Source organism: Ahaetulla prasina, chromosome 8 (assembly GCF_028640845.1).
Source record: "Ahaetulla prasina isolate Xishuangbanna chromosome 8, ASM2864084v1, whole genome shotgun sequence".
Classification (NCBI taxonomy): Eukaryota; Metazoa; Chordata; class Lepidosauria; order Squamata; family Colubridae; genus Ahaetulla; species Ahaetulla prasina.
This window is the reverse complement of record NC_080546.1, coordinates 52093387-52115773: the sequence shown is the minus strand read 5'-3', so window position 1 is coordinate 52115773 and position 22387 is coordinate 52093387. Positions and strand designations below refer to the sequence as shown.

At 34.9% G+C, this 22387-nt stretch overlaps 1 protein-coding gene across 4 annotated transcripts in view; it reads left to right on the top strand.

Moving 5' to 3' along the window:
* Nucleotides 1-22387, top strand: part of SNX25 (sorting nexin 25) — a 71246-nt gene that overhangs the window by 18881 nt on the left and 29978 nt on the right. For all 4 annotated transcript variants that reach the window (XM_058193028.1, XM_058193029.1, XM_058193027.1 and 1 more), the window contains exons 4-8: nt 4926-5098; nt 5641-5827; nt 8358-8428; nt 18682-18872; nt 21702-21833. In XM_058193028.1, coding sequence (XP_058049011.1) covers nt 4926-5098; nt 5641-5827; nt 8358-8428; nt 18682-18872; nt 21702-21833 — 754 coding nt within the window. The remainder of the gene's footprint in view (nt 1-4925; nt 5099-5640; nt 5828-8357; nt 8429-18681; nt 18873-21701; nt 21834-22387) is intronic.

Sequence of the window (22387 nt, the reverse complement as noted above, 5' to 3'; positions counted from 1 at the left end):
GATTTGAAGTCCAATACACAGGCACACAGGCTGAGGAAGTATGCATTAAGGTAGTTTCACACATGGATGCCTGACTCATTCCTTCTATTCTTCCAAAGTGATTAAAGATATCCCAGATATCGTTAAAGATATATGAACTTCTGCAATGACATATTCTGTTGTAATTTTAGATGTCCTTTTTGATTCTGCTGAGTAATGGTTGGTTGGTGTAGTTGAAAGGATTACTACTACAAAAAGGTGCCTGATTTTCTTTCCTTCCTATCCAAGGACACTGTCTATTTTCTCATTAAAGCAGTTTATGGAAAAGTGAGTTTCCATGTTGTTCACATCTTATGTGGCAAGAGACTATGTAGTAAAAGATGCAATTATTCCAACCTGAGATGTATTTGTATGGATGTAGTAAGATGACTACATTCTACTAACTGGCAGTTCAAATTTTATCTAGGTATTAAATTATACATTTAATATAATCAAGTTCCTTTTGATAGCATCCTTGAACTTTTTTCCTTGTAGTTTTAAGCCATTGATTCTGGTTATACCCTTTGGAACCATACAGTATAAGAGTACTTCATTCTGGATATGATACTTAGAGATATTTTCCTATTATGAGTCCCCTGCATAATTTTTTGTAGCCTAAACATGCCAAGCTTTTTAAATGTTTAGTTTCCCTTCATCATAGTAGCTGTCCTCTGAATTTGCTCTGATTTATCATTATCCTTTTGGAATTGTGGTACCTGAATTGAACACTTCAGATGGGATCCAATCAGGGCAGAATGGTATGGAGCAATTATTTCCTGTGGTCTGGACCCTATCCATGCTCCTATTACTGTGCCTCAAGATAACATTTGCATTTTTTACCAGAATGACTTGCTGAGATTTGGGTCTGTGCTCAGAATCTAGACGAAAAAGCTTGGTATTCTCCTCCTCTTCACTCCATCCCTCTCTCCCCCTTCCTCCTCCTCCTCCTCCTCCTCCTGATGTCTATTTAATATGGCTTAATAATTGAATAGCTGTCATAAGTTAGTATGATTTAATAATAGTTGGAATATGAAATTAGGTTCAAGTCTTTCAGTCGCCTTGAAACTCAATGGATAGTTGTTTTCAATTTGTTGTATTTATATTTTGATGAAAAGTTTTCCAGGAAATGTACAAGGTAAAAAACAAATTAAGCCAATTAATTGGATTAAAAAGCAGCATCACATACTGTACAAGAATATGGAGGGAAATTATTGGAGCAGAATACAAAATGATTTAGTCCTGAAATAATAGCAAAATTGGCAGCAGGGTTTATTTTGCTATAATCTATTTAGTAAGGTGGTAAGGCAGAAGAGTAAGGCCGTTATGAAAGAAAAATGGTGTTAACTAATGTGGTGATATATGCTATTAGACATTTTGATAATCTTGCATTATTGAGTTTATCTGATTTTCAAAACCTGGCTAGTATTATCTTCTCTTCAAAAATACCATGGCCAAAACCATGATTCATTTGTTCTAAGTAAAAGAAGGTTAATTGAAATTGTTCTAAAACTGCATCTTGTATTATATTCATGCATCATAGAGATTGTTTATCTAGCCTTCTCTGCCTAAAATCCTACTAAGGTAATACAAAGATTACTTTCTTCTAATGAAGTCAGCTTTCTTCCGTAATTGAAATATCAGTTGTGGATTAATTCCTACATTAAATCTTAACACTGACTTCTACTAAAAAGATGTGCATAATGCTGTTTTGTTTTCAGAAAGCTAAAATATAATTATGCCACAATCCACTCCCATTTTTTCTAGTATTGATGGTAATTAAAGGTATGCGTTTATTCTAGTTACATGTTCAGTACAACTAACATGATTTGAACATCCTTAGGTCTTCTGAGAAATCATATGCAAGTTGCTTAATTGCCATTGATATTCTTACACTTAAAAAAAAGTGCAGAGAATTCAAATCCACCTGAGAATTAGATTGAAAAGATGGTTGAAGTACTGTTTGTACTCTACCCTTTGCCTCCCTTTAATAGCTTTTCCAGTACATTCATTTTAATGCATATAGCAGATGTGGGAAACGTGAGAAGATTTTTATCTGTAAATAGCAATCTTAATGCCTGTCAAAACATTCTAAATATATGTAGGAAATTGGTCTTCTTCCCTAGGCTACCTTTTTTAGCAAACTTAACAATTGAGCATCTGTTTTACTGCACATTCTTAACAATTGTTAGCCTAAGTTAAATCTATCCATATATGCCTGATCAAGCATTTTTAATTTTGCAATTTTTAAAACTTAGGGTATCGGAGATAGGCAGATAAGGCAGTGAAGTTGTGTGTCCTAATAGAAAAGCCAAGGAAAATTATAGATTTATTGCTGTTGTAACTATCTGTTTCAAGTCATGCCTGTTAGGATCACAAGTGAGCTATCACAGTAAAGAAGTATCAGGATAACTTCAAAGACACATCTTGGTTTAAGGATGGAATTAAACAGATAAAATTTTTAAATAAAGCAAACTCTCATTCCCTTGAAAAAAAAACTGTTTTCCTGGACCAGTTATTAATATACAGTCATGTAAAAAAGAAGTACACCCTCTTTGAGATCTATAGTAACGAATCAATGTAATTGGATTTGTTTTTTTCTATATTACAAGTATACATCTTGCTTCCCAGAGACTTTCAGTATTTGTTTTTTGAAAAAACTCCTCTCAACTCACAATTGCCTGTAAGCAAGAAACTGGTAGGACCATAAAATAGACAAAATAATAGAAAATGAAGAAGCTGAAGTGCCCTGGGGTTTCAGAATACAAGCACACCTGCCACATAACAATTGTCAGTAAGAAAGATAAAAAAGTCTGGATAGTGGACTCGGCAGAATAAAAGAGAAAAAACTGGAGAAAATCACAAAATATTAAGACCTCCAAGTATAAGTAGAATAACTCTGGCAAAAGAAAGCAAAGATAGCATCAATAGTAATAGGCAGCTTGAATACAATCCCAAAATATCTGGATCTCTACTTGTGTACTATCAGCAGGTTGGAACAGTTTACTTACATCCTGGAATGATATTTTTTTAACACCATCAAACAAAATCTATCTATCCCAGGTCCTTGGGAAGGACAAAAAGGACAATTCCAGTCTAAATATCTGACTCATTATGCAAACAACAACAGCAACAAAAATAATAATATGAAACTGTGGAAAATATATGTTAGCACTTCCAAGATTGATGGAGTGTTACTTTCTCAGGATTTGCAGATTACTAAGTATATAAAAGCCAGACATAACACACGTGCACATGGAAAATTATATACAATAGTATATAAATCAAAATTTAAATGAGATAATGTAATTTGTTGCTGACTTTGTGAAACTATCTTCTACAGAAATTGATGATCTAACTTGTGAGCTGTTTTTCTGTTTAATCTGATTTTTTCTCCACCAAAGTAGTCTGCAGTACTCGACTATGCTTCATTTTGGTTTTAAATATAGTGCTTATTATATTTTACTTTTAATCACAGCAAAAGTGAGAGTTTTTTAAAAATTGAACCTTTCAACTTAAATCAATTCTTTATATATTCTTACTGTTTAAATGATTTGCAAATCCTCTTTAAACTTTTTCACTGTATCTGTTTAATATCTCAATACTTTGATATTTTTTGAATGATAGGGAAGATTTGATGTAAACATTGTTATTTCTCTTGTAAAAAAATAGAGCTAAACCCACTGACAATTTTATGTTAATTTTATTTGAAAATAACTTGGATGTTTACTGGTTTTGTAGGTGGATCTTCTCTGTGATTCTTCTCTGATAATACTTGGGATTTGGGAGATAAAATTAGCTAATGTGAAAACATCTCTTAAGCTTATCCAAGAGGTTGGAAGGCAGCATAGTCCATTTCTATTGGTGATGTCACTCTTAACCTCCTATTCTTTTCTTTCTTTTATCTCTATGATAGTGGAGAACTCTGGTTATGTGAGAAATTAATAGAGAAATTGCCCTCCCCTTTTCTTTCCTTTGTTGCCTTTGACCATATTTAAGGGATGACAAAGCATAGGATTTTGTTGGAACAGTTGTTGGCCCAGCAAAGCCACAGACAAGAAAAATATTCCTGTATTTTTTCTTCATTGCATACATCTCTTTTTGGAAGTGTATTTAGAAGATAAAGGTGGGGCTCATAAGCAGATACTATATATCTGTAATTTGCTAGCCATTGAATGCCTGAGAGTAAAACAAAACAAATATTTTTAGAGTACTGTAATACTTACCAGCCACAGTCAGTAAGATAAAATTATTTACAGGACTGTGGTACTTGCTTAACTAATAGACATTTTAAAAAAACAAAAACCACTGTATCACAATCAAGCCATGTTTTGTATGTAGAAATGTTTTAAGTTACTGAATAATTTAAACAGAGATTTAATGGTAAATGTCTAACTATAATTAAATCCACATATGCAAAAGCTTTGAATAAATTTAATAAATACCACTGATGTTATTGAATTGCACTAAATTAATATACTGTAGTACAAAGAAGTTGGAAACTTCAGCTTTTCTTTTGGATTAAAAACAATATACCTCTGAAGTTATGTTAATTGTGCTTTTTAAAATGAGCTATTTCATTAAGACACATTTTAAAATTGGCTTTTTAAAAGAAAGAATAGCCTAACCTCAGTTAGGCCAGATTTGGATTTTATAAGAAATAGTCATTATTCTGAAACAACACAAAATTTTTTGTTTTTCTGATTAAGGCTAGAACTAGTTTAGAAATCTCTTCCTTAGAATAATAAGCAAAAGGCAAAGTATTGTAGTGAAGAAATGTACAATTATTCCATATGCCATTGTGAAATTTATTAGTACACAATTCAACAAAAGGAATGATTTTCACATGTTTTTCTCTGGCTTGGTAGTTCTAGATAATGATGATTGAAGTCTGATTATCTCATTTACAGATTGGAAGAACAACCACGGCCATTTTTACTGCATCCTTGTTTGAGGAACTCTGAAGAAGAGGCAAGATTCCTGCAAGCATGCTCTCAGACTCTGGTCTATTGTCTTCTGCCCTCAAAGGATGCTCAGTCTTTAAGCTTGCGTATAGTCCTAGCAGAGGTACTTGCAGCAAAAGGTGAGAGATAAATATCAATGGAAAAGAGTTTATATGATAATCTCAATCCAAATTGCTATACATTTATTTAACTTGTTTAAGTTAGTGTACAAGTTGAGCAATTATGTAAAACACTGGATGACATTAGTTGGTGGCTTAGCCAATTTGAAATTCGTTCTTAGCCATTTTTTCTTCTAAAGCTTTAATTGACCGATCAACTGATTTAAAGCTTATAGTGCCAGTTTTCCAATGTTGGAGTGATGTTTACAAGAATAGATTAGTAATAGTATAGTAAATTGATTTTCAAATCACAATCTGTGATCACAAGTTTTAAAAGTGTTGTGAACTCTATTTTTTCTGTTTCAATAAAGGCTATTAAGGCTGCAGTCCAGTTCTCACTTCTAGGAACAATCATGGAATACTACTGGCAGTTTCTGAATATTGAGTAGAATTGACGTGTATGTTTTAAGAAAGAAACTTTCTATATTGAAATAAACTTAAAAGTGTTAGGTTGATTCTAGCTAATGCATATTTACCTTTTGTTTTGTTTTTGTTAATTTTAGTACTGAAACCAATGGTAGAACTATTGAGTGATCCAAACTACATCAACCACATGTTGCTTGTCCAGATGGAATACAGAGAACAGCTGATTGAGCATCACAAGAGAGCTTATACATATGCTCCTTCTTACGAAGAGTTCATCAAGCTTATTAACTGTAACTCAGATATTGAGTTTCTCAAACGATTAAGGTATCTTAATATTTGTTCCCAGGAAACATAACAAAAAAAATCCCACTTCTGTTTCTTTAACGGTAGATTAAATATATCCAAGTAAAATATTTCAGTATTTATGGCCCTAATGTTATTATAGCCAGGCCTGGGTAGCTTGCCTATATATGGTTTGCAATCATCTCTGAATCCAAGAATTTGAAACAACTTTCCTGCTTTCCTGACCACAGACCAGCAAGCCCCAAGAATTTTTATCTTGCTGAACGTTCCTGTTGCTCTTTTGAGCCGCAGAATATAATGTTGTAGTTTCTGCTATAACTAAACAGAATGTGGGGTTTACTTGAACACTAAAAATCTTCTATATCTAAGATCAGGTCCCTTTCAAATTTCAATTCTAATTTTCAGGCCTTCAACATTTATCTCATATAGTGTATTAAAGTTGCCATTTCAACAATTTTTATTTAACTCATAAACTGAACAGTGTGTCTTTGATCAGGCAGTTCAGCTGCTCTTTGAATACAACTTGTTTTTATTATGAAGAGTTTTCTTGGGAAAACTTAGTGGTGAAAGTACTCTTGGTTTTATTCATCCTTGAAATGAGGAAGACCAAGATCATTCGGCTTGGAACTGCTGGTATATGTAACTTGGCAACATCTGGACTGCTGCAGACCATCTGTCCTTCATTTCTCTCTTTTCCAACGATAAACTTGCCAGAATACTTTCTTGAAACACATGGCAGTTGTGGGAAAGAGCAATATAACCTTGGCAGTTCTCATCTCTGAAGATAAACTCCAAAACATATTTTATTTTTAACTAAAGTTGTACACATGTACATTAGCCAGCTGCTTCATATAAACTAACACTAGCTGTGGTTACATTGTTTAACAACCTGAAAACTGGCATTATGCACGGTTTTTATTGATATTTAAAATATACCTACAAATGTTTGTAGGGCTTTGATAGATTTCCAAATTAGGCCAGAATTCTGGTTATGGGATTTAATTTTATTGTATACTGGCAGTTTTCATTATCTATCCTATTTCAGGTGTTCTATTTTTCCCAACCAGACTCCTGAATTTGACAGAATTTCTAAACTATTCTCAAAGTTCTAGAACCCCACCCACTTTCTGAGTCTTCTGTCTATACTGTATAGACACCCATTGTCTATACCAGTGGTAATCAACTTGGTCCCTACCGCCCACTAGTGGGTGTTTCAGCTTTCATGGTCGGCGGTAGGGGTTTTGTCCGATACTGAAGCACTTTCCTTTTTTTTAATTTAATTGACTTTTTAAAAAAATTTCATAGCATTATTTAAAAACATTTTCATTAGGTTTTCATAAAATTCCCCATGACAATTTAAATTTTTGAAAATATACTATTTGTATCGCCCACGCATAAGTTTAGTTCACGTTACGTAAGTGAAACTAAATGGCACTATAATGTGACCGCAAGCAAAAGAGCCTTGTCCCAGAATAGCTTGCACATCTCCCCCCACACCACCCAGCTGTAACAGACAAGCAGAACTGGTAGCTGGCGCCCCCCTCCCCAAACCTAATCCACGGTGCGCGAGAAGCATGCTCAGACGACGATACACGGCACATTACCATGGAACTGGTGGGCGGTTAGAAAATTTTACTACCAGAGATACAAAAGTGGGTGGTAGGTATAAAAAGGTTGACTACCCCTGGTCTATACTGTATATATATCAGGTTATTTTTACAGTTTATTCTATTAAAAAACTCAGTTTTTGATCATTAACAGGTGATACCTTAGTAGTCTTTTTTTCTGAGCAGACTAACTCAGAAGAAACCAAGGCAGATGATGAGCTGTCAGTCCAAATGTATAATGTAGGGTAGGCTCACCTGTTTATGCCCCCTAGAATAAGATTTTCAAATGTTTTAGCAATGTTCTGATAAAATAATTTTATCTGGGAAGACGGGGAGCAGGCTGATGGAAGAGCTGGCAGCAGTGTTGGACAGAGTGGATGTAGATGAATTGGTGAGATGTGTTAGATTTGAAGTTGGCACTAATGAGAGTATTGATGGAAGGGCACTGTCTTAAGCCTGCATTTCCAGTGCAGGGGGGCACTTTTAGCTTGGATTTTGGAAGTTGTACAAGCCTTTCCTATTTAGAACTGCAATATTTCTCCCAGCCATTCCTGTAGCAAGTGAGCTAGATGGTAGATAGGGTGGCAGCCATAGAATAGATCCAACTGGCTTGAAGGAACCTGAATTTAAGTGGAAATCTGAATATTATAAACTATTTACTCTAATTGAGTTTTATGCAACTTACTTAGGTCCAGCTTACAAAGAGAAGCTGCATATTATGTGTTTTAAAACTATAAAAATATGATACTGGCGTGAATGACACACACACACACACACACACACACACACACACACACACACACACCACGATTGATATTGCATAAAACCAACATCTCAGTATTATTCCCTGAAAAGCCCTAGTTTTCATTATCTCTGGAAAATGTAGTACTAGGTTTACAGAAGATTATGTCAGAAACTTGGCCTTTTCTTCTTTTTGTATTCAGGTATCAGATTATGGTGGAAATAGTTCAAGCAACCACTATCAGCAACATCCCCCAGATGAAACGCCAAAAAGGTAAGTTGTTTCTTCAGGATACATTTAAACCTATTGCTGAATTGTTCTTATGGTCATTTGTGCAGAAATGACAGCAATTTGACCATTTGTAGTTATAAAATTCTATATGACAGTATGGATTTCACAAGGTATCCAATTGTATAGGAATCAAACAACTATTTTTTTAAAGAAGTCTAAGGATTTTGGAATTTTTTCCTCAAAATAACAAAACATATTGTGTGCAGATGACATTTCAAACCAGTGAGAGTTTTAAAAGTATTGATTTATTGTGTGGAATCACCAGTTCAATCAGATTCCGACCTAGGAAAAGCTTTATGGCAGAAACAAACATTCTAGAGAGTACGCAAGACAAAATCAAATTAAAAGATGGAAGAAGGAGACCATTGAGCAATGAATAATATTAAAGAAGGATATGACTGAAGAATCCAACCTCCCTCCCTACTTGGAGGACTCTGAATTGGTTGAGGATTAGAGTGCCTAAGTGTAAAACCAATGTGCTCAATTGGAGGCTCTTAGTGGATACAACACACTCTGTGAATGTCAGTAAAGAGCCTATTTACTGGTATGTTGGCTATTGCCAGAACCATATGCCAATAATGACTTATTTTTGACCAACAACAAAGCCAAGAAAGTGGCTTCTTTCTGGTAGTTTAAAGTTTGATCTGGACACAGAAGAAGACCACTTGATTCCCACCCACCCCCCTTTTTTTAAAGTCAGATCTTTGTAATTTATTACAGGTAATAAATTACCTTGTGTCCAATCACACTTTTGTGATTTGTGAAAAATTCCTTGTGTGGGTCCAGTCACACGTGGCCAATAAAGTATTCTATTCATTCATCAGTGATCCTTTACTCACAACCATTTGTTTAGTGACCATTCAGTGTTACTGACTTATAACCATTTTTCACACTTACGGTCACATAGTCAAAATTTAGGCTCTTGGCAACTGGCAGGTATTTATAACAGTTGCACTGCCTTGGAGGTGATAACTGTAGTTGATATTTGCAATTATGTGTGATTTATCTGTGCTCTGGAACATCCTCAGGAGGATTACAGGAGGCCAAAATTGTCTTTATTTGAACACCAGGCAAACATGTTTTATTTTCCTCTTTCACTCAGTGATTTTTAAACATTTTGCAATTGAGGAACATTTTTTCAAACTGCTGCTTTTGTTTGATTGCTTTATTTGATTCAGAATTTTCTGATTTTAGTGTGTTGTAAGATGCTGTTCAAAACCAGCTTTTCTTAAGGTACCATGGGCATTTTCAAAATAAAGCTTTAATAAAATAAAAAAGTATTTTGTATATAGTAAATGATGCCATGTGTCTAATGAATTTTTAATTATTTCAGTGCCTTCATTTTAAAAATTAAGCATGCTTCTATACGTATTAATCATTCTAAATGTTCTATTGATGTGATTGTGATTTCTTTAAGCAATTAAAAACATCCAAAGTCATTGAGCATCAGGCAACAGATAAGATTAATTATTATTATTAATAATAATAATGTGTAACCATATATTTTTGGTGTCAAGTTTTAAAAGATTCAGGCCCAGTTAAGTGGATCACGTTCATTATAAGAACAATGAAGGATACGTAATTAAAATAATGCCTATCTCAGACTTTTCAATTTTTGCAACAGCAAGGAAACTATTTTCATTTACAATTCTCGTACTCTTTAATAAGAGTTGTATATTCCAGTTTTGGTTCTCTTACTTTGTTGTTACTTGATATAGGTTCTGTTGCCTTAGTTGTGAATGAATATGTTAATTTATTTAGTAAAACATCATGAAATAATAAACAGAAGCTGCAGAAATCGGCAGCCAAAAATAAATGTCTGTCTCAGCTGATAGTATAAATAGTTCTTGTGTGCTTTATTTCATTTTTTTAAAATAAAATTAACATTGGAGTTCCTTAAAGTTTGAATGGTAAAACTATTATTTGGTCAATTTTGGGACCTTTGTTGTTCTGAACATTTTTTAAATGGCCAATTTTGTGTCCTTCTCTCTAGAAAAAGACTGTTGAAATGCATGATTTTCCTGGGTTTATAGTGGAATAGAGCAACTTCTCTGCTGATAGCTATTGTTTTGTAAAAGAGAGCATACACTGATGAAATATTTATTATATTACTATACATCTGCATCACTAGGTTTCCACAACACTCTTTAATCCCTCTCTTTCAGCTGAATTTTAGAAATATGCTTCCAAAAGTTTTTTTTTGGAAGAAAAGCTCATAGGCTTACTGTGAACAGATTGGATTCTCTGTTTCTTCCCTTCTACAAAGTATCTGAATGGATAGATAAGAAGAGAAAGACCTAATAGAAGAAGACTATGGTGCATTATTGTCCCATATCTATCAGGCATATCACACATCAAGAAGGCTACCACATTGAAATCTCAGTGGTCTCCCAGACATTTTGCTTTGGATACTTCCTGGCTGAAGCCTTGATCAAATTCTTATCTTGATCAAATTTGCAAGCAGAATTCTGTAGCAACTTTAATTTTTTTAGAAGAAGTTTTCAATTTTTTTCTGGGGCAAACAAACCCCTACAGTATATTTCTAGGAATCTCACAATAAGTCCTACTAAGAGTTAATGCAGGGGTTTTTAAAGGAGGCGGCTATTCCATATCCTATATGCAAAAGTCAGCCTGCCCAAAGATATGTATTTGAAATGATTGATGCCTTTTATTCAAGGCAATAAAACTAATTGGGCATAATATAATCCCAAAATTAGTATTTTGGGGTTCCCTCCATGTTTTCATTGATCATTTATTTCAACGGATAAAAAAACTATGGAAGAAAAATACCACTGCTGCAGTATAAATGTAGGCCCATTTTGCCTCAAGGCATCTCTGATCTGATTATATCTTTGGAACTCAGATACAGGATAAGTTCAAAATAACTAATCTGATCCTAATTCCTCATGTTGTGCTGAAACTGCTTGTATAACTTTAATGCTGTTATGCTATGCCTTGGCCCTTTGCTATACATCACTTAGCAAACTGGCTTTAAAATATGTCAGAACTAATTATGTTGACAAAACTAGCTGAAGTGCTTTGAGGGATAATTTCTTTTACTGCTGTTGAATGATGATGCTGTTTTGGCTCCAGTGTAAAATAGAGGTTAATCCAGTATCTGTATGCAGGCCAGTTGGGTGTTATTTCAGTGGTCTTGGTGAGAGTGGGTCTTAATTTATTTATTTTTATTTATTAGACTTTTATACCACCCTTCTCCCGAAGGACTCAGGGCGGTGTACAGCCAAAAGATAAAAACCCAATGTATATACAATTAAAACAAAAAATTTAAAACAAAGCATATTACAAAATGGCCGACATTAAAAATTTAAAATTTAAAACCCTAAAATAATAAAACCCCAATTAAAATTTAATAAAACTATTAAGCCAGTCCCGCTTGAATAAATAAGTGTGTTTTTAGCTCACGGCAAAGTGAGCTAAAGTGGATGGCTCACTTCTTTCAATATTCTAGCTACCCAAAGGTCTAACTGGGGTTGATGATAATCCTCCACGAAAAAACAGCAAGACTCTAATCCTTTCATAAGTGGCACTACCGATTAAACATGATTAGCAGTAACTCTGATATGAGATCACCACAGATAGTCATGCTGGGTTCTTGGCATTTTCTGGGCTTGTTGGATTTCCTGCAGAAGTTTGACTACCCACCAAGATAACATCATGGGAAACAGGCATGGGAAATAATGCACTGATTGATATGATGATGTTATCTAGCTGGGTAATAAAATATCTGTAACAACAACTAAGTTTAGGTAATAGTAAGAGCCCAGTTGTTCAGCACTGAGCTACATACATTCTCTATTGTTGGGTCTACATCTATGTTGGAGTTATCATAATTTTTTTTCAATGTCATTTTTTAAAAAATATATCATGAATATGTATGAATGATAGTTGGATTATTTTTACTTTAGTCATGAATCAAAAAGGCTCTGACTCTAGTTTACAAATACAATATTTTCCTGTACATTCTGAAAGAAAAATATACAAAAGATGAAAGAATGAGAAAGAAAAAAGGTAAGCACAGCCAGAATGTTCCTGCTGTTTCTACAGCGATCAGTTAGTGAGAGTTAAAATAAGGGTAGAGGCAGGTGCATCTTTTCCTTCTGCCCTTCAGCACCATGACTGTTCTTTGGTCCATTCTCCTGGTAAGTATTGCTATTACACACTTTCCCTGAAGTGTCCTTTTTGGGTAATATATCTGCCCCCCCACCTTTCCCTCTCCCCAAAGAGAGAGAAAGCTACAAATCTTCCCTGCAAAAGGGTTGCAGATTCAGATGTTTCTTTCCTATACCCTTGGCTAAACATTCTGCCAGAAATGGCCTTTTGGTGGCAAACTGATACCCAATCTTTATTGAACTTTTGCAGGCTGCTGAGAATGAGATGCTGGACGTGGCATAAATGTCAGAGCTTTTTTATGTAGCTTTTCAATCTCTCTTTCTTTGACAGGAAATTGAATTTTCCCTCCATTCCAATGTTCTATAAAATCATTATAGGTGTTATTGAAAATCACACATCCTGGCTATTCTCTGTTTTAAAAAAAAGACAATTTAGGAGCTAGCCATCTTTCTTTGCAGAGGAAGCATCTTTTGATGTGCTTTATTTAGATGAAGTTGAGCTTTAAAAAATAACGTGGTTTGTTTATTAAATTAATCTCTGACTGTAATCAGCCTTTATTGTGGCTGTTCTGAAAACATAACTTTATACTTTTGGACACCTAATTCTGAGGATTCTAGCAGATAGTATCAGGGTAGCTGATTGTGCTGTTCTTCAGGGCAGTCATCTCTTATTGAAACCAACTTGGCTGTCAAAGCTCTCTAAACATAAATATCTGCAGAAGCTTTCAGAATTTTTTCAGAATAATAAGAGCAACATTGCTGGATTTATGTTGCAAACTGTCCATTTCATGGTGCACCTATAAAAGAAATAAACTAGCATTGTGAAGCTTTCATCTTTCTGTCTTCCCTTGGCCCTCCCGCAGATGCTCCTGTTTTTAATCCTAACCATAGTTTGCCTGGATCCAGAATTGAGTATGATGGCAGTCTTAATTCATAACATTTGCCCTCCCCTGTTAAATAAATTTTAATGATAGTATGTAATTTTTTAAAAACAATTCTTCTTGATTTGTAGGATATTTTATATTTGGTTTGGAGAGGAAAAGGATTAGAATAATTCCTACAGTTCAGTGTTAATTATGTATTACTAGATATTGCTAAAAGATCATTTGCTTTATCTTTGGTTGGAATCAGCCTGTTCTGCTTTTTCTTCACATGGAATACATGTGAAACTGGAGAACCAAGTTGATGATAAAATATATTGGGTTTAATGTGTTTCTGAACTAATCAGTTAGTGTAGTCTAACTACTAATGTAGTTAGATATGAGTATTTTGGTTTTAGGACTGTGAGCTGAATAATAGGCTCATGCACTGACATTGTATCAAAAACAACCATAATGTCATGAAATAGCAATCATTTTATCTCATAAATATATGGAAATGCACAAGGTATTAATTGTAAGCTTATTCAGAAAGAAGAGGGAGAATGGAAAGACGTTAAAAGAATGGTGGTATTCTTACATATTAGCCTGCCAAGTGCTTTCAACGAAAGGTGTGATCAAAGACATGTATTTCTTTCTTCTTTCACCTACTTGGTCATGGGCCATTAGGACTCTCTGTTTGCTGTACTTTTCAGCATGAGGTTAGTCGTCTCTTTCAAAATTGAACAAACACTCCATTAATGAACGTTTATTTCTCAGAAGGGTTTTTTCCCCAGTCTACTCAAAGAGATTTCAGATTGAGTAAATACAGTAGTACCAGTTAGTGTCTCTGTTAATTATATGTTAAATTATATATTAAAGAGCTTTCTGCCCCTTAAATATTTCGGTGTGGATAGGTAATGTACTTTTAACAGCTTTTAAGCTGTTGTAGGAAAGGATGCAATTCTATGGGCACAAGAAGCTTACAAATGAGTGTGCGTAACAAAGCATTGCCAATTTTAAATCTGAAATTTTTAGCTATTTTATCATATTTTACCATTTTTGCATAATTTCTATCAGGAACAATATATTTTTGGATTTTAATAATGTATTAGAATTATAGCAATGTATATACCCTATTTTGTAAAGTTGTACAATGCATTTGTAGAACAAGCCTATTAAGTATTTCACTGGTATTAACCTAAGCTGGCAGAGGGAGATGGAAAGAGAATTAATCTGATTTTGGAATGAGCTGTTCCAATCTTATCAGAAGTGCTGTAACATACAAGTGGCCTATTCTGATTTTAGCAAAATAGACTTGAAGGGTTGAGATATATTCTGTTGTTGGAACATATCTGGAAAACTTAGAACATCTGAAGTCAATATATTTTGATCATTAAATACTTTGCATTTTATATATTTTTGATATGGAGGAGAATCATATCTGCAGTCTGGTAGCTCCTTTTCTAACACATTTTATGAAAAGACATAAATTAAAAGTCTGCAATTCATGAAAGTCTATGCCTTTTAATAGTCATCTGATTTCATAATATGGTTAAAAGTTAACTGTTGATTAATATTCCCCCTCCTCTTTTTATAACTTCCTCTAATGGTGGTGGGAATGACCTTAGGAGACAGGTTGAACAGTTGTAAGCTAGACAATAGTTAGACAAAGAATACCTTAGTCTACAAAAAGAATGTGGCTATTGCATATATCAGAGAAAGGAATTTAGGTAGTTTTTTGGACTGTAAAGATGAGGAGGGAGAGAGGGCCTTTCACACTTGTAGGATTCTGTTAATTAAACTTACAATAAAATTAGAACTAGTCTGAGTGTGCTTCTTGTCTGGACTGCCTCATAAGGCTGGCGTATCCCATCTGTTCTTTACTAACATTGTGCATTTGTCCTGGCCTACAGGTCTAATCTGGGTTTTCTCCTAAGGGTTTTTTTAAGCCAGAGTAATTTCAAATTCTGGTTAAGCATTAAACCTGCTAAGCTTTCAGTACTGGTTAAAAGGTAAAGGTTCCCCTCGCACATATGTGCTAGTCGTTGCCGACTCTAGGGGGGTTGTGCTCATCTCCGTTTCAAAGCCGAAGAGCCAGCGCTGTCCGAAGACGTCTCCGTGGTCATGTGGCCGGCATGACTCAACGCCAAAGGCACACGGAACACTGTTACCTTCCCACCAAGGTGGTCCTATTTTTTCTACTTGCATTTTTACGTGCTTTCGAAACTGCTAGGTTGGCAGAAGCTGGGACAAGTAATGGGAACTCACCCCGTTACACGGCAGCACTAGAGATTCGAACCACTGAGCTGCCGACTTTTCGAACGACAAGCTTAATGTCCTAGCCCCTGAGCCACCATGTCCCCGTACTGTACTGGTATCTTACTGTACTGTACTGGTACCCTTAGGGAAATGTAGTATTTAATCACCACTAAGGGAGATGCCTTTCTGTTTAAACAAGTGACAGCAAGAGGCTGACTGTGTGTCAGCTCAGCATCTAAGAAAGATGATCAAAGCTGATTAGTACTTGCATGGGATAAATTGATATCAAGACCATTGCCCCTTACAATTTCACTGTGATGATTGATTCTAAAAATTCTCCAAGAATACATTACAGAATGCAACAATCCTTGGTTTTTGCTCAGATTGAATCTGACCTATAACAAAAACCTGATTGATCATTATCATCAGTTCAGCTAGTCCAAAATGAAATCATTGAATCTTGGAGAGAGTAGAAAAGGGGGATGACAGAATTTATTTTCCCATTTTTGGGATCTTTGTGCCTGATAGGCGCAAAAGAAAGTTCACAGTATGACAGTTGAATACATTTATTGATTCAAGGCTTGAGTACAGTTCCCTATTTAATATATTCCTCAATTTCACTACAACTAATTAGAGATGCACATTATTCATGAACACAAATTTTCAACTAATGTATATACTTTTAGACTGAGTATTCATCTTCAGTTTATTAGGCTTCTTTATTATTTTATTTATTAAATTTATTTGCTGCTCATCTCGTATTGAAATGACTCTGGGTGGCAATTATTAGCCATCATAGTTACTGGAAAGCTTCAGTTGCTGGAGAAGTTTGCAAAGCACCATCCATTTAACCATGGATCCTCTCTGATTCAGCCAGTCACTGGCTTCTGAATATCCAAAGCATACATTCAGGAGAAAGAACAAAGAACATCATTTTTAAAGTCTGCTATTTGTTCAGAGAAAGAGTAACGTCCCATAATTTAATATCTGTAGGTGAGATGGGCAGCATACAAGTCTAAATAAATAATAAATACTCAATAGGAAAATAAGTCGCCCCCCAAATGATTTCCTGTAAATTGAGATAGCAATTCTCTTACATTTACTGAAAAGAACAGATAAAATGAGGAAGAAAGTAGAAGTTCAAACACCGCAGATCTTACTGATGAAATGCTTGGATGTCTCTGAACAGTGTTTCTGTCCTCTGAATAGTTGCTTCTCAATTCTCAAATGTGTGGATTTCAGCTTCCATGCTGGCTGAGGAATTCTGGGAGTTGAAGTCCAGACATCTTTTTTTTTAAAGGCCCTGAGATTGAGAAACAGTTTTAGATTAGGCTGAAGATCGGCTACTTCAGGGATAGTTAACCTGGAGAATTTAACTTTTTTGTAATTTTTAATACAAGGTTCATTCTTGTAAGATGCATGCATTTAATGGAATGACTGAACCCATAGATAATTCAAATCTGAACCACTGATTTTGACATGGGTGTTGTAATCAGTCATGATGGAAAAACATGGTGTATCACTTTATACATGGTGTATAAAGTGGATTTTTTTTTGTTTATGAATTCTTTTACCCAAATAATGTAGGTAGTAGTAATGTTATGCTATTACCTGAGAGGTTCTACATTAAGCAACTAATGAAATTTTAATTGTAATCAGTATTTTGCATTAGTTCATGCACTGCTATGGAAAGAGGATAATTGCTAGTCTGTAATTTTTTGTTGTGGTTCTTGCTGAGAGCTATCACTGAATTGGTGGAGGGAATCCAGGATTTGAAAAAGGAGTTTTCACAATATATATGATGTTATATTTTATTAATATTTTGAACACTATTTAACCAGCCTTGCCAATCACTCTTAAGAATTACATTTGGCTTCTTGGTGTAATATATGGATCAGGCCTCTATTCTCTTTGTTTTGAAAATATCTTCTTAAGCATTGGAATTAAAAAACAGAATTATTGAGTGGCCTCAACCCTAATGTATGTATACAATGAATTATTTGAATGAACAGTTCTATCTTTGCCCATTATGTCTTCTCAGCTTCAAATTTGCAACAGGTAAACTAAAATGTTTAAATTATATATATTTCCATTTGATAGGATTAATCATTTTATGCATGTTTTAATGCAGCAAGATTATTTGTTGATAAATATAAAATCTGAACTTTACTTTGATATAGTGTGATTATGTATGATTATGTGAAAAAGCTACTTGTCTGATTTTTTTTAATATTCAGGTTCAGATTGGCCCGAAATACAGCAATTTCCCTCAGCTATTTTGAATAGTTGCTATGGAAGCATCATTTACAGTCAAGATAATTTATTTGTAGAGGCAGCCTTCTTGGTTTTTTTCCTATTATCTTTTCATTGCCTTTCACCGGTATGTTAAAAAGTGGTTTGCGGGGATTTTTTAGAGTAAATTATAGAGAAATTAGCTATTATTAAAAAAAGATGGTTCATTTGGGAGCACAAAGGCTACACTAAAATATATGAAGAGAATGATTGACTATATACATTTGGATATATACTTTTGTAAGCAATATATTGCTGTGATGTTAATAAAAAGTACTGTCTTTCCTCCAGATTTTAGAGACATAATTTGGGTTTTATTAAAATAAAAAAAATCTTTAAAAAAACACCTAGAACTCTTACAAATCTTTTTGGCTTGTTTGCTGAAGATAATTCATATTTATCATTGATAATTAACTAGGATTATTGACATTGCTTCCCTAATCTGAGGAAGTTTTACTCAACCCAGAATATAGAATTGAATGCTAAATCACCTAAATGATCTCATTTAGGAAGCAAATACCTATGTTATCTTTTATGGATGGACTGCAATATGTAAAAATTTCAATATGCATTTCATACTGTGAGACATTCAGAATTATATGTACTGTGATTTTAAGAAGATATGATTGCTATATGGATTAAAATGTATTCTATATTAAGTGTTTAATATCAGACATTTATTTTTTTTCTACAGAGAACAAGGTTAAAGAAACTGCTGCAATGAAAGCAGATCATTTGAGAGCCAGAAACATGAAAAGATATATTAATCAACTAACGGTAGCAAAAAAACAATGTGAAAAACGTATACGACTTCTGGGAGGCCCTGTTTATGACCAACCAGACGACGGTATTTTTGAGGATAGTGAAGGCCCTCAGAGCCAAAAGGTAAGAGAGCTTTGTTTGAGGTGGGGCTGGGTGAGACATATGGAATGAGTGAGTTGCCATAGTGTAGAGTATTTTGATTTTAATTTTAGCAGCTAAGTAGTGATTGTGCTATGCTATCCCTATAATGCTCAACAAAATTAGAAGCATTTAGACTGATTGGGGGAGTCAGCACTGCAGTTTTTTTCTTAACCAATACTTACTACAGTTTCTTCTAAGGATGCAACTGCCACTGAAAAGTGCTATGGGATGTATCCTTCTTACGATGCAAACTTCCGGTAAGAGTGATCAATGTGAGAAAAGGTTGTATTGCTATAGCTCATGCATTGTCTAAAAAAATAATCAGAAGGGACTTCTTTGTGTGCCTACAAACAGCTTTCTCAGTTCAGAAGTTAAGCCATTGCTGAACATTTTTGCCATGATTCTCGACATATTAATATGTCTAGTAGAGCCGTTCCAGAACTAGCATGTTTTCTAAAATGCATGGGAGAACAGAATAGAAGGCCTGCCTAAAAGTCTCTGGAAAACAACAGAGACAGTGGTTCATCTTTCTATTTCTGTTCTGTTTTTTTCTTTACTAACTTTTTCTGGGAGAATGAAAAGTGTTGGTGGAACCAATCAGAAGATGCAAAAAACCCACTTATTTGGAGGCTCCTATGTAAATCAATAAGAGAGGATGGGAGAAGTGGCATTTGTAGAATTTGAAGGATACAATAGCATTAGGATTATATAGCCCCTACCACCATCACCACCATAGTGCTTCACAGCACTCTCTGGACAGTTTACTGTATTGAAGCATTTTTGCATATTGCCCCCAACAGTTTAGATCTTCATTTTACTGACCTCAGAAGGATGGGAGGCTACGTTAACCTTGAGCCCTATCAGGATCAAACTCCAGGCTGTGGACGGAGTTTGCCTGCAATGCTGCACTTTAACCGCTGTAGCAACAGGGCTCTTCCCCCAAAAAATGGTGCTACATTTTCTTCTTTATGTTGCATCTAAAATATGGAAGTTTGCTACCTTTGGGGGGGAGGGAATCCAAAATTTTGAGATGGGGAGAAAAGATGTTGTAGTCTATTGAAGAGAGAGTATGGAAATAGCATACCCAAGCCAAGATTCCAGAATTGGTTTCTATATATGTAGGGACTTCTGTAATCACTAAAAGTTAAGAGATTCAGAGAGGTAAAAATCTAAGTTTCTAACTTCAGGAACTGAAATAAATGCTTTAGTTTATAGACAAAGGTTTGGCATTTTTCTTGCCACTAATGCTTATACTTTCTTGGGGTAATTAATAGTGATGTTACTGTACGTTGAATTTCATTATTGTAGAGGTCACTGCATTTGCCCCAGAATTTCTGCCTGGAGATGCCTTGTACTTAGCAAGAGGTGATATTATATTTCAAGGTTTTCCAGGTTTTTTTTCAAGATTGGGAAAAGGTTGGAAGAATCAAGTTCATATTATCTTTGAAAACTAATTGGGTGGTCTTGCTGTTTCAAGCAAGCAGTGGGGAAATGTAGGAAACACTTTTTACTTTGTGCCTTTGAGTTGATTTTGATTTCTAGTGATTGCCTAGACTATTCCCTGTTGTTTCATTGGCAAGATTTTTCAGAAGTAGGTTGGCATTGACTCTTTCTTAGGGCTGAGAGTCAGTTACTAGTCAAAGGTCACCCAGCTACTTTTGTCCCCAAGGTGGAACTAGAACTCACCATCTCCTGATTTCTAGCCTGGTGCCTTAACCACTACAGTACATAGGCTCTTTTTAGAAAACTCTGCACACTAAAATGCAGATACCCATTTCTAAAGGTATGTTTTGGACTCTGGCAGTCCATTTCTAGGTAAAGCCATTACTGGCTTTTCTTCCTTGGGGAGGGTTTTGTACTTTGTGCAACTCCAGAAATGTCAGTCATATGCCGAAGAGATTCAAGGCAAGTGTGCAAGTCTTCTAGAGGACATGGCTGTTTTAATGCTTTAAGGAAAATAATTCATTCATACCACAGTGAAGGGGCATAGTGCCCCTTTCACATGTTTCCAGAGTCCCTTCAAATTTAATTTGCTAGGTAATGGGTCTTAATAAATTCAGTGACATTTATGAAGAAATGTGTCCCAAACTGCCACATTGCTGGTAGTGGAGTTTGTGGTATGTCCATGTAGCAGCATTCAAGATGGAAGTACTCTGCATGCTGTCTCTTACATACTTCAATAAATGGATAAAACTGCTGGTGTGGGTGATTGCAATGTACATTTTAAGACACAGGATAAAACTCATATTAAGCTTATGCTTATGCCACAACTACTAGTACTTAGACTATGAGATACTGTGTCAAAAATGGACATTTTCCCCCAGAACATCTAATTTGAGAATGATACAACTAGCTCTGTCAATTATGATTGCAATCTTTTTACACCTCTCCATAGCATGTATGGAGAACGTCTGTATTATCTTCCTATTTTCTGAATGTTCTTATTAATATATTCTTACTAAAATTGGAAAAAAACCTGAAATGCAACTACTCATATGAGAGCTACTAATAAAAAGAGCATGAACCTGTTGACGTGCACAGATTCTTATAAGGAGCTCTTGTGGATTGTAAGGAATGTTTTTCTGCTCTAACAGCATGACATGTTTTTAGAAGAATGTTGAACTTATAGGATATTATAAAATCTGCAGAACAAAAAGAAGTTTTCAGGATCTTCGGCAAATTCTTACGGCTCCTTGCAGCCTTAAGGAAGTAATGCTGCGTGTGGGCTTATTGCACTTAATAGATATTGTAACCAGCTGGATTGCTTATAAATGGTTAATTGTCATAATCTTATTCATTCCTACCTCTCAGATACTTCAGTTTGAAGATATATTGTGTAATCCATCCTACAGAGAACTCTTTCAAATATACATGGAAAGAATGGATAAGAGGGTTCTGATCAGCTTTTGGGAATCTGTAGAATACTTGAAGAATGCTAACAAGGTACAAGGTCAAGTGTGGTTTCTGAAAATTAGTCTTTCTTGAGGCAAAATTTAGCTTGTAAGTCAGTGTTGCATCAAAATACTTAAAGGGCTTTCCCATTGCTGAATTTGTGATTTATTTGAATTGGCAAAAATTCAGAACAGACATAAACTGTTGCTGTCTTCATTACTAATCTCTGTCCTGTCTCTATTGCCTTGTTTTAGTTCCCTACAGTGATTTCTTGCCAAGCAAATGGGTGACAGGTGGCCTAGCAGGTTTTGTATCTTTGTGCTGCCCCTGGATCATGTTGGAATAAGAGAGAAAACACTACAAGCCCATTCGAGAATAACTTAAAGTATCTCATCCTTGGGCTGTATGAAGGCAACAATGTGGGGGTATGGCAGAAAAATAGTGTTGCCGGAACATGTTGGTGCCATGTTTGTATGTAAATCGGAAAAGGGCCTTTAGTTTTTTTAAATGCAGCTTGTAAATTGCCATTGCTTTAGTACATAAAACATTTCTTTGATGGAATGATACAGGGGACAGATCCCAGACTCACTTACCTTATGTAGAGA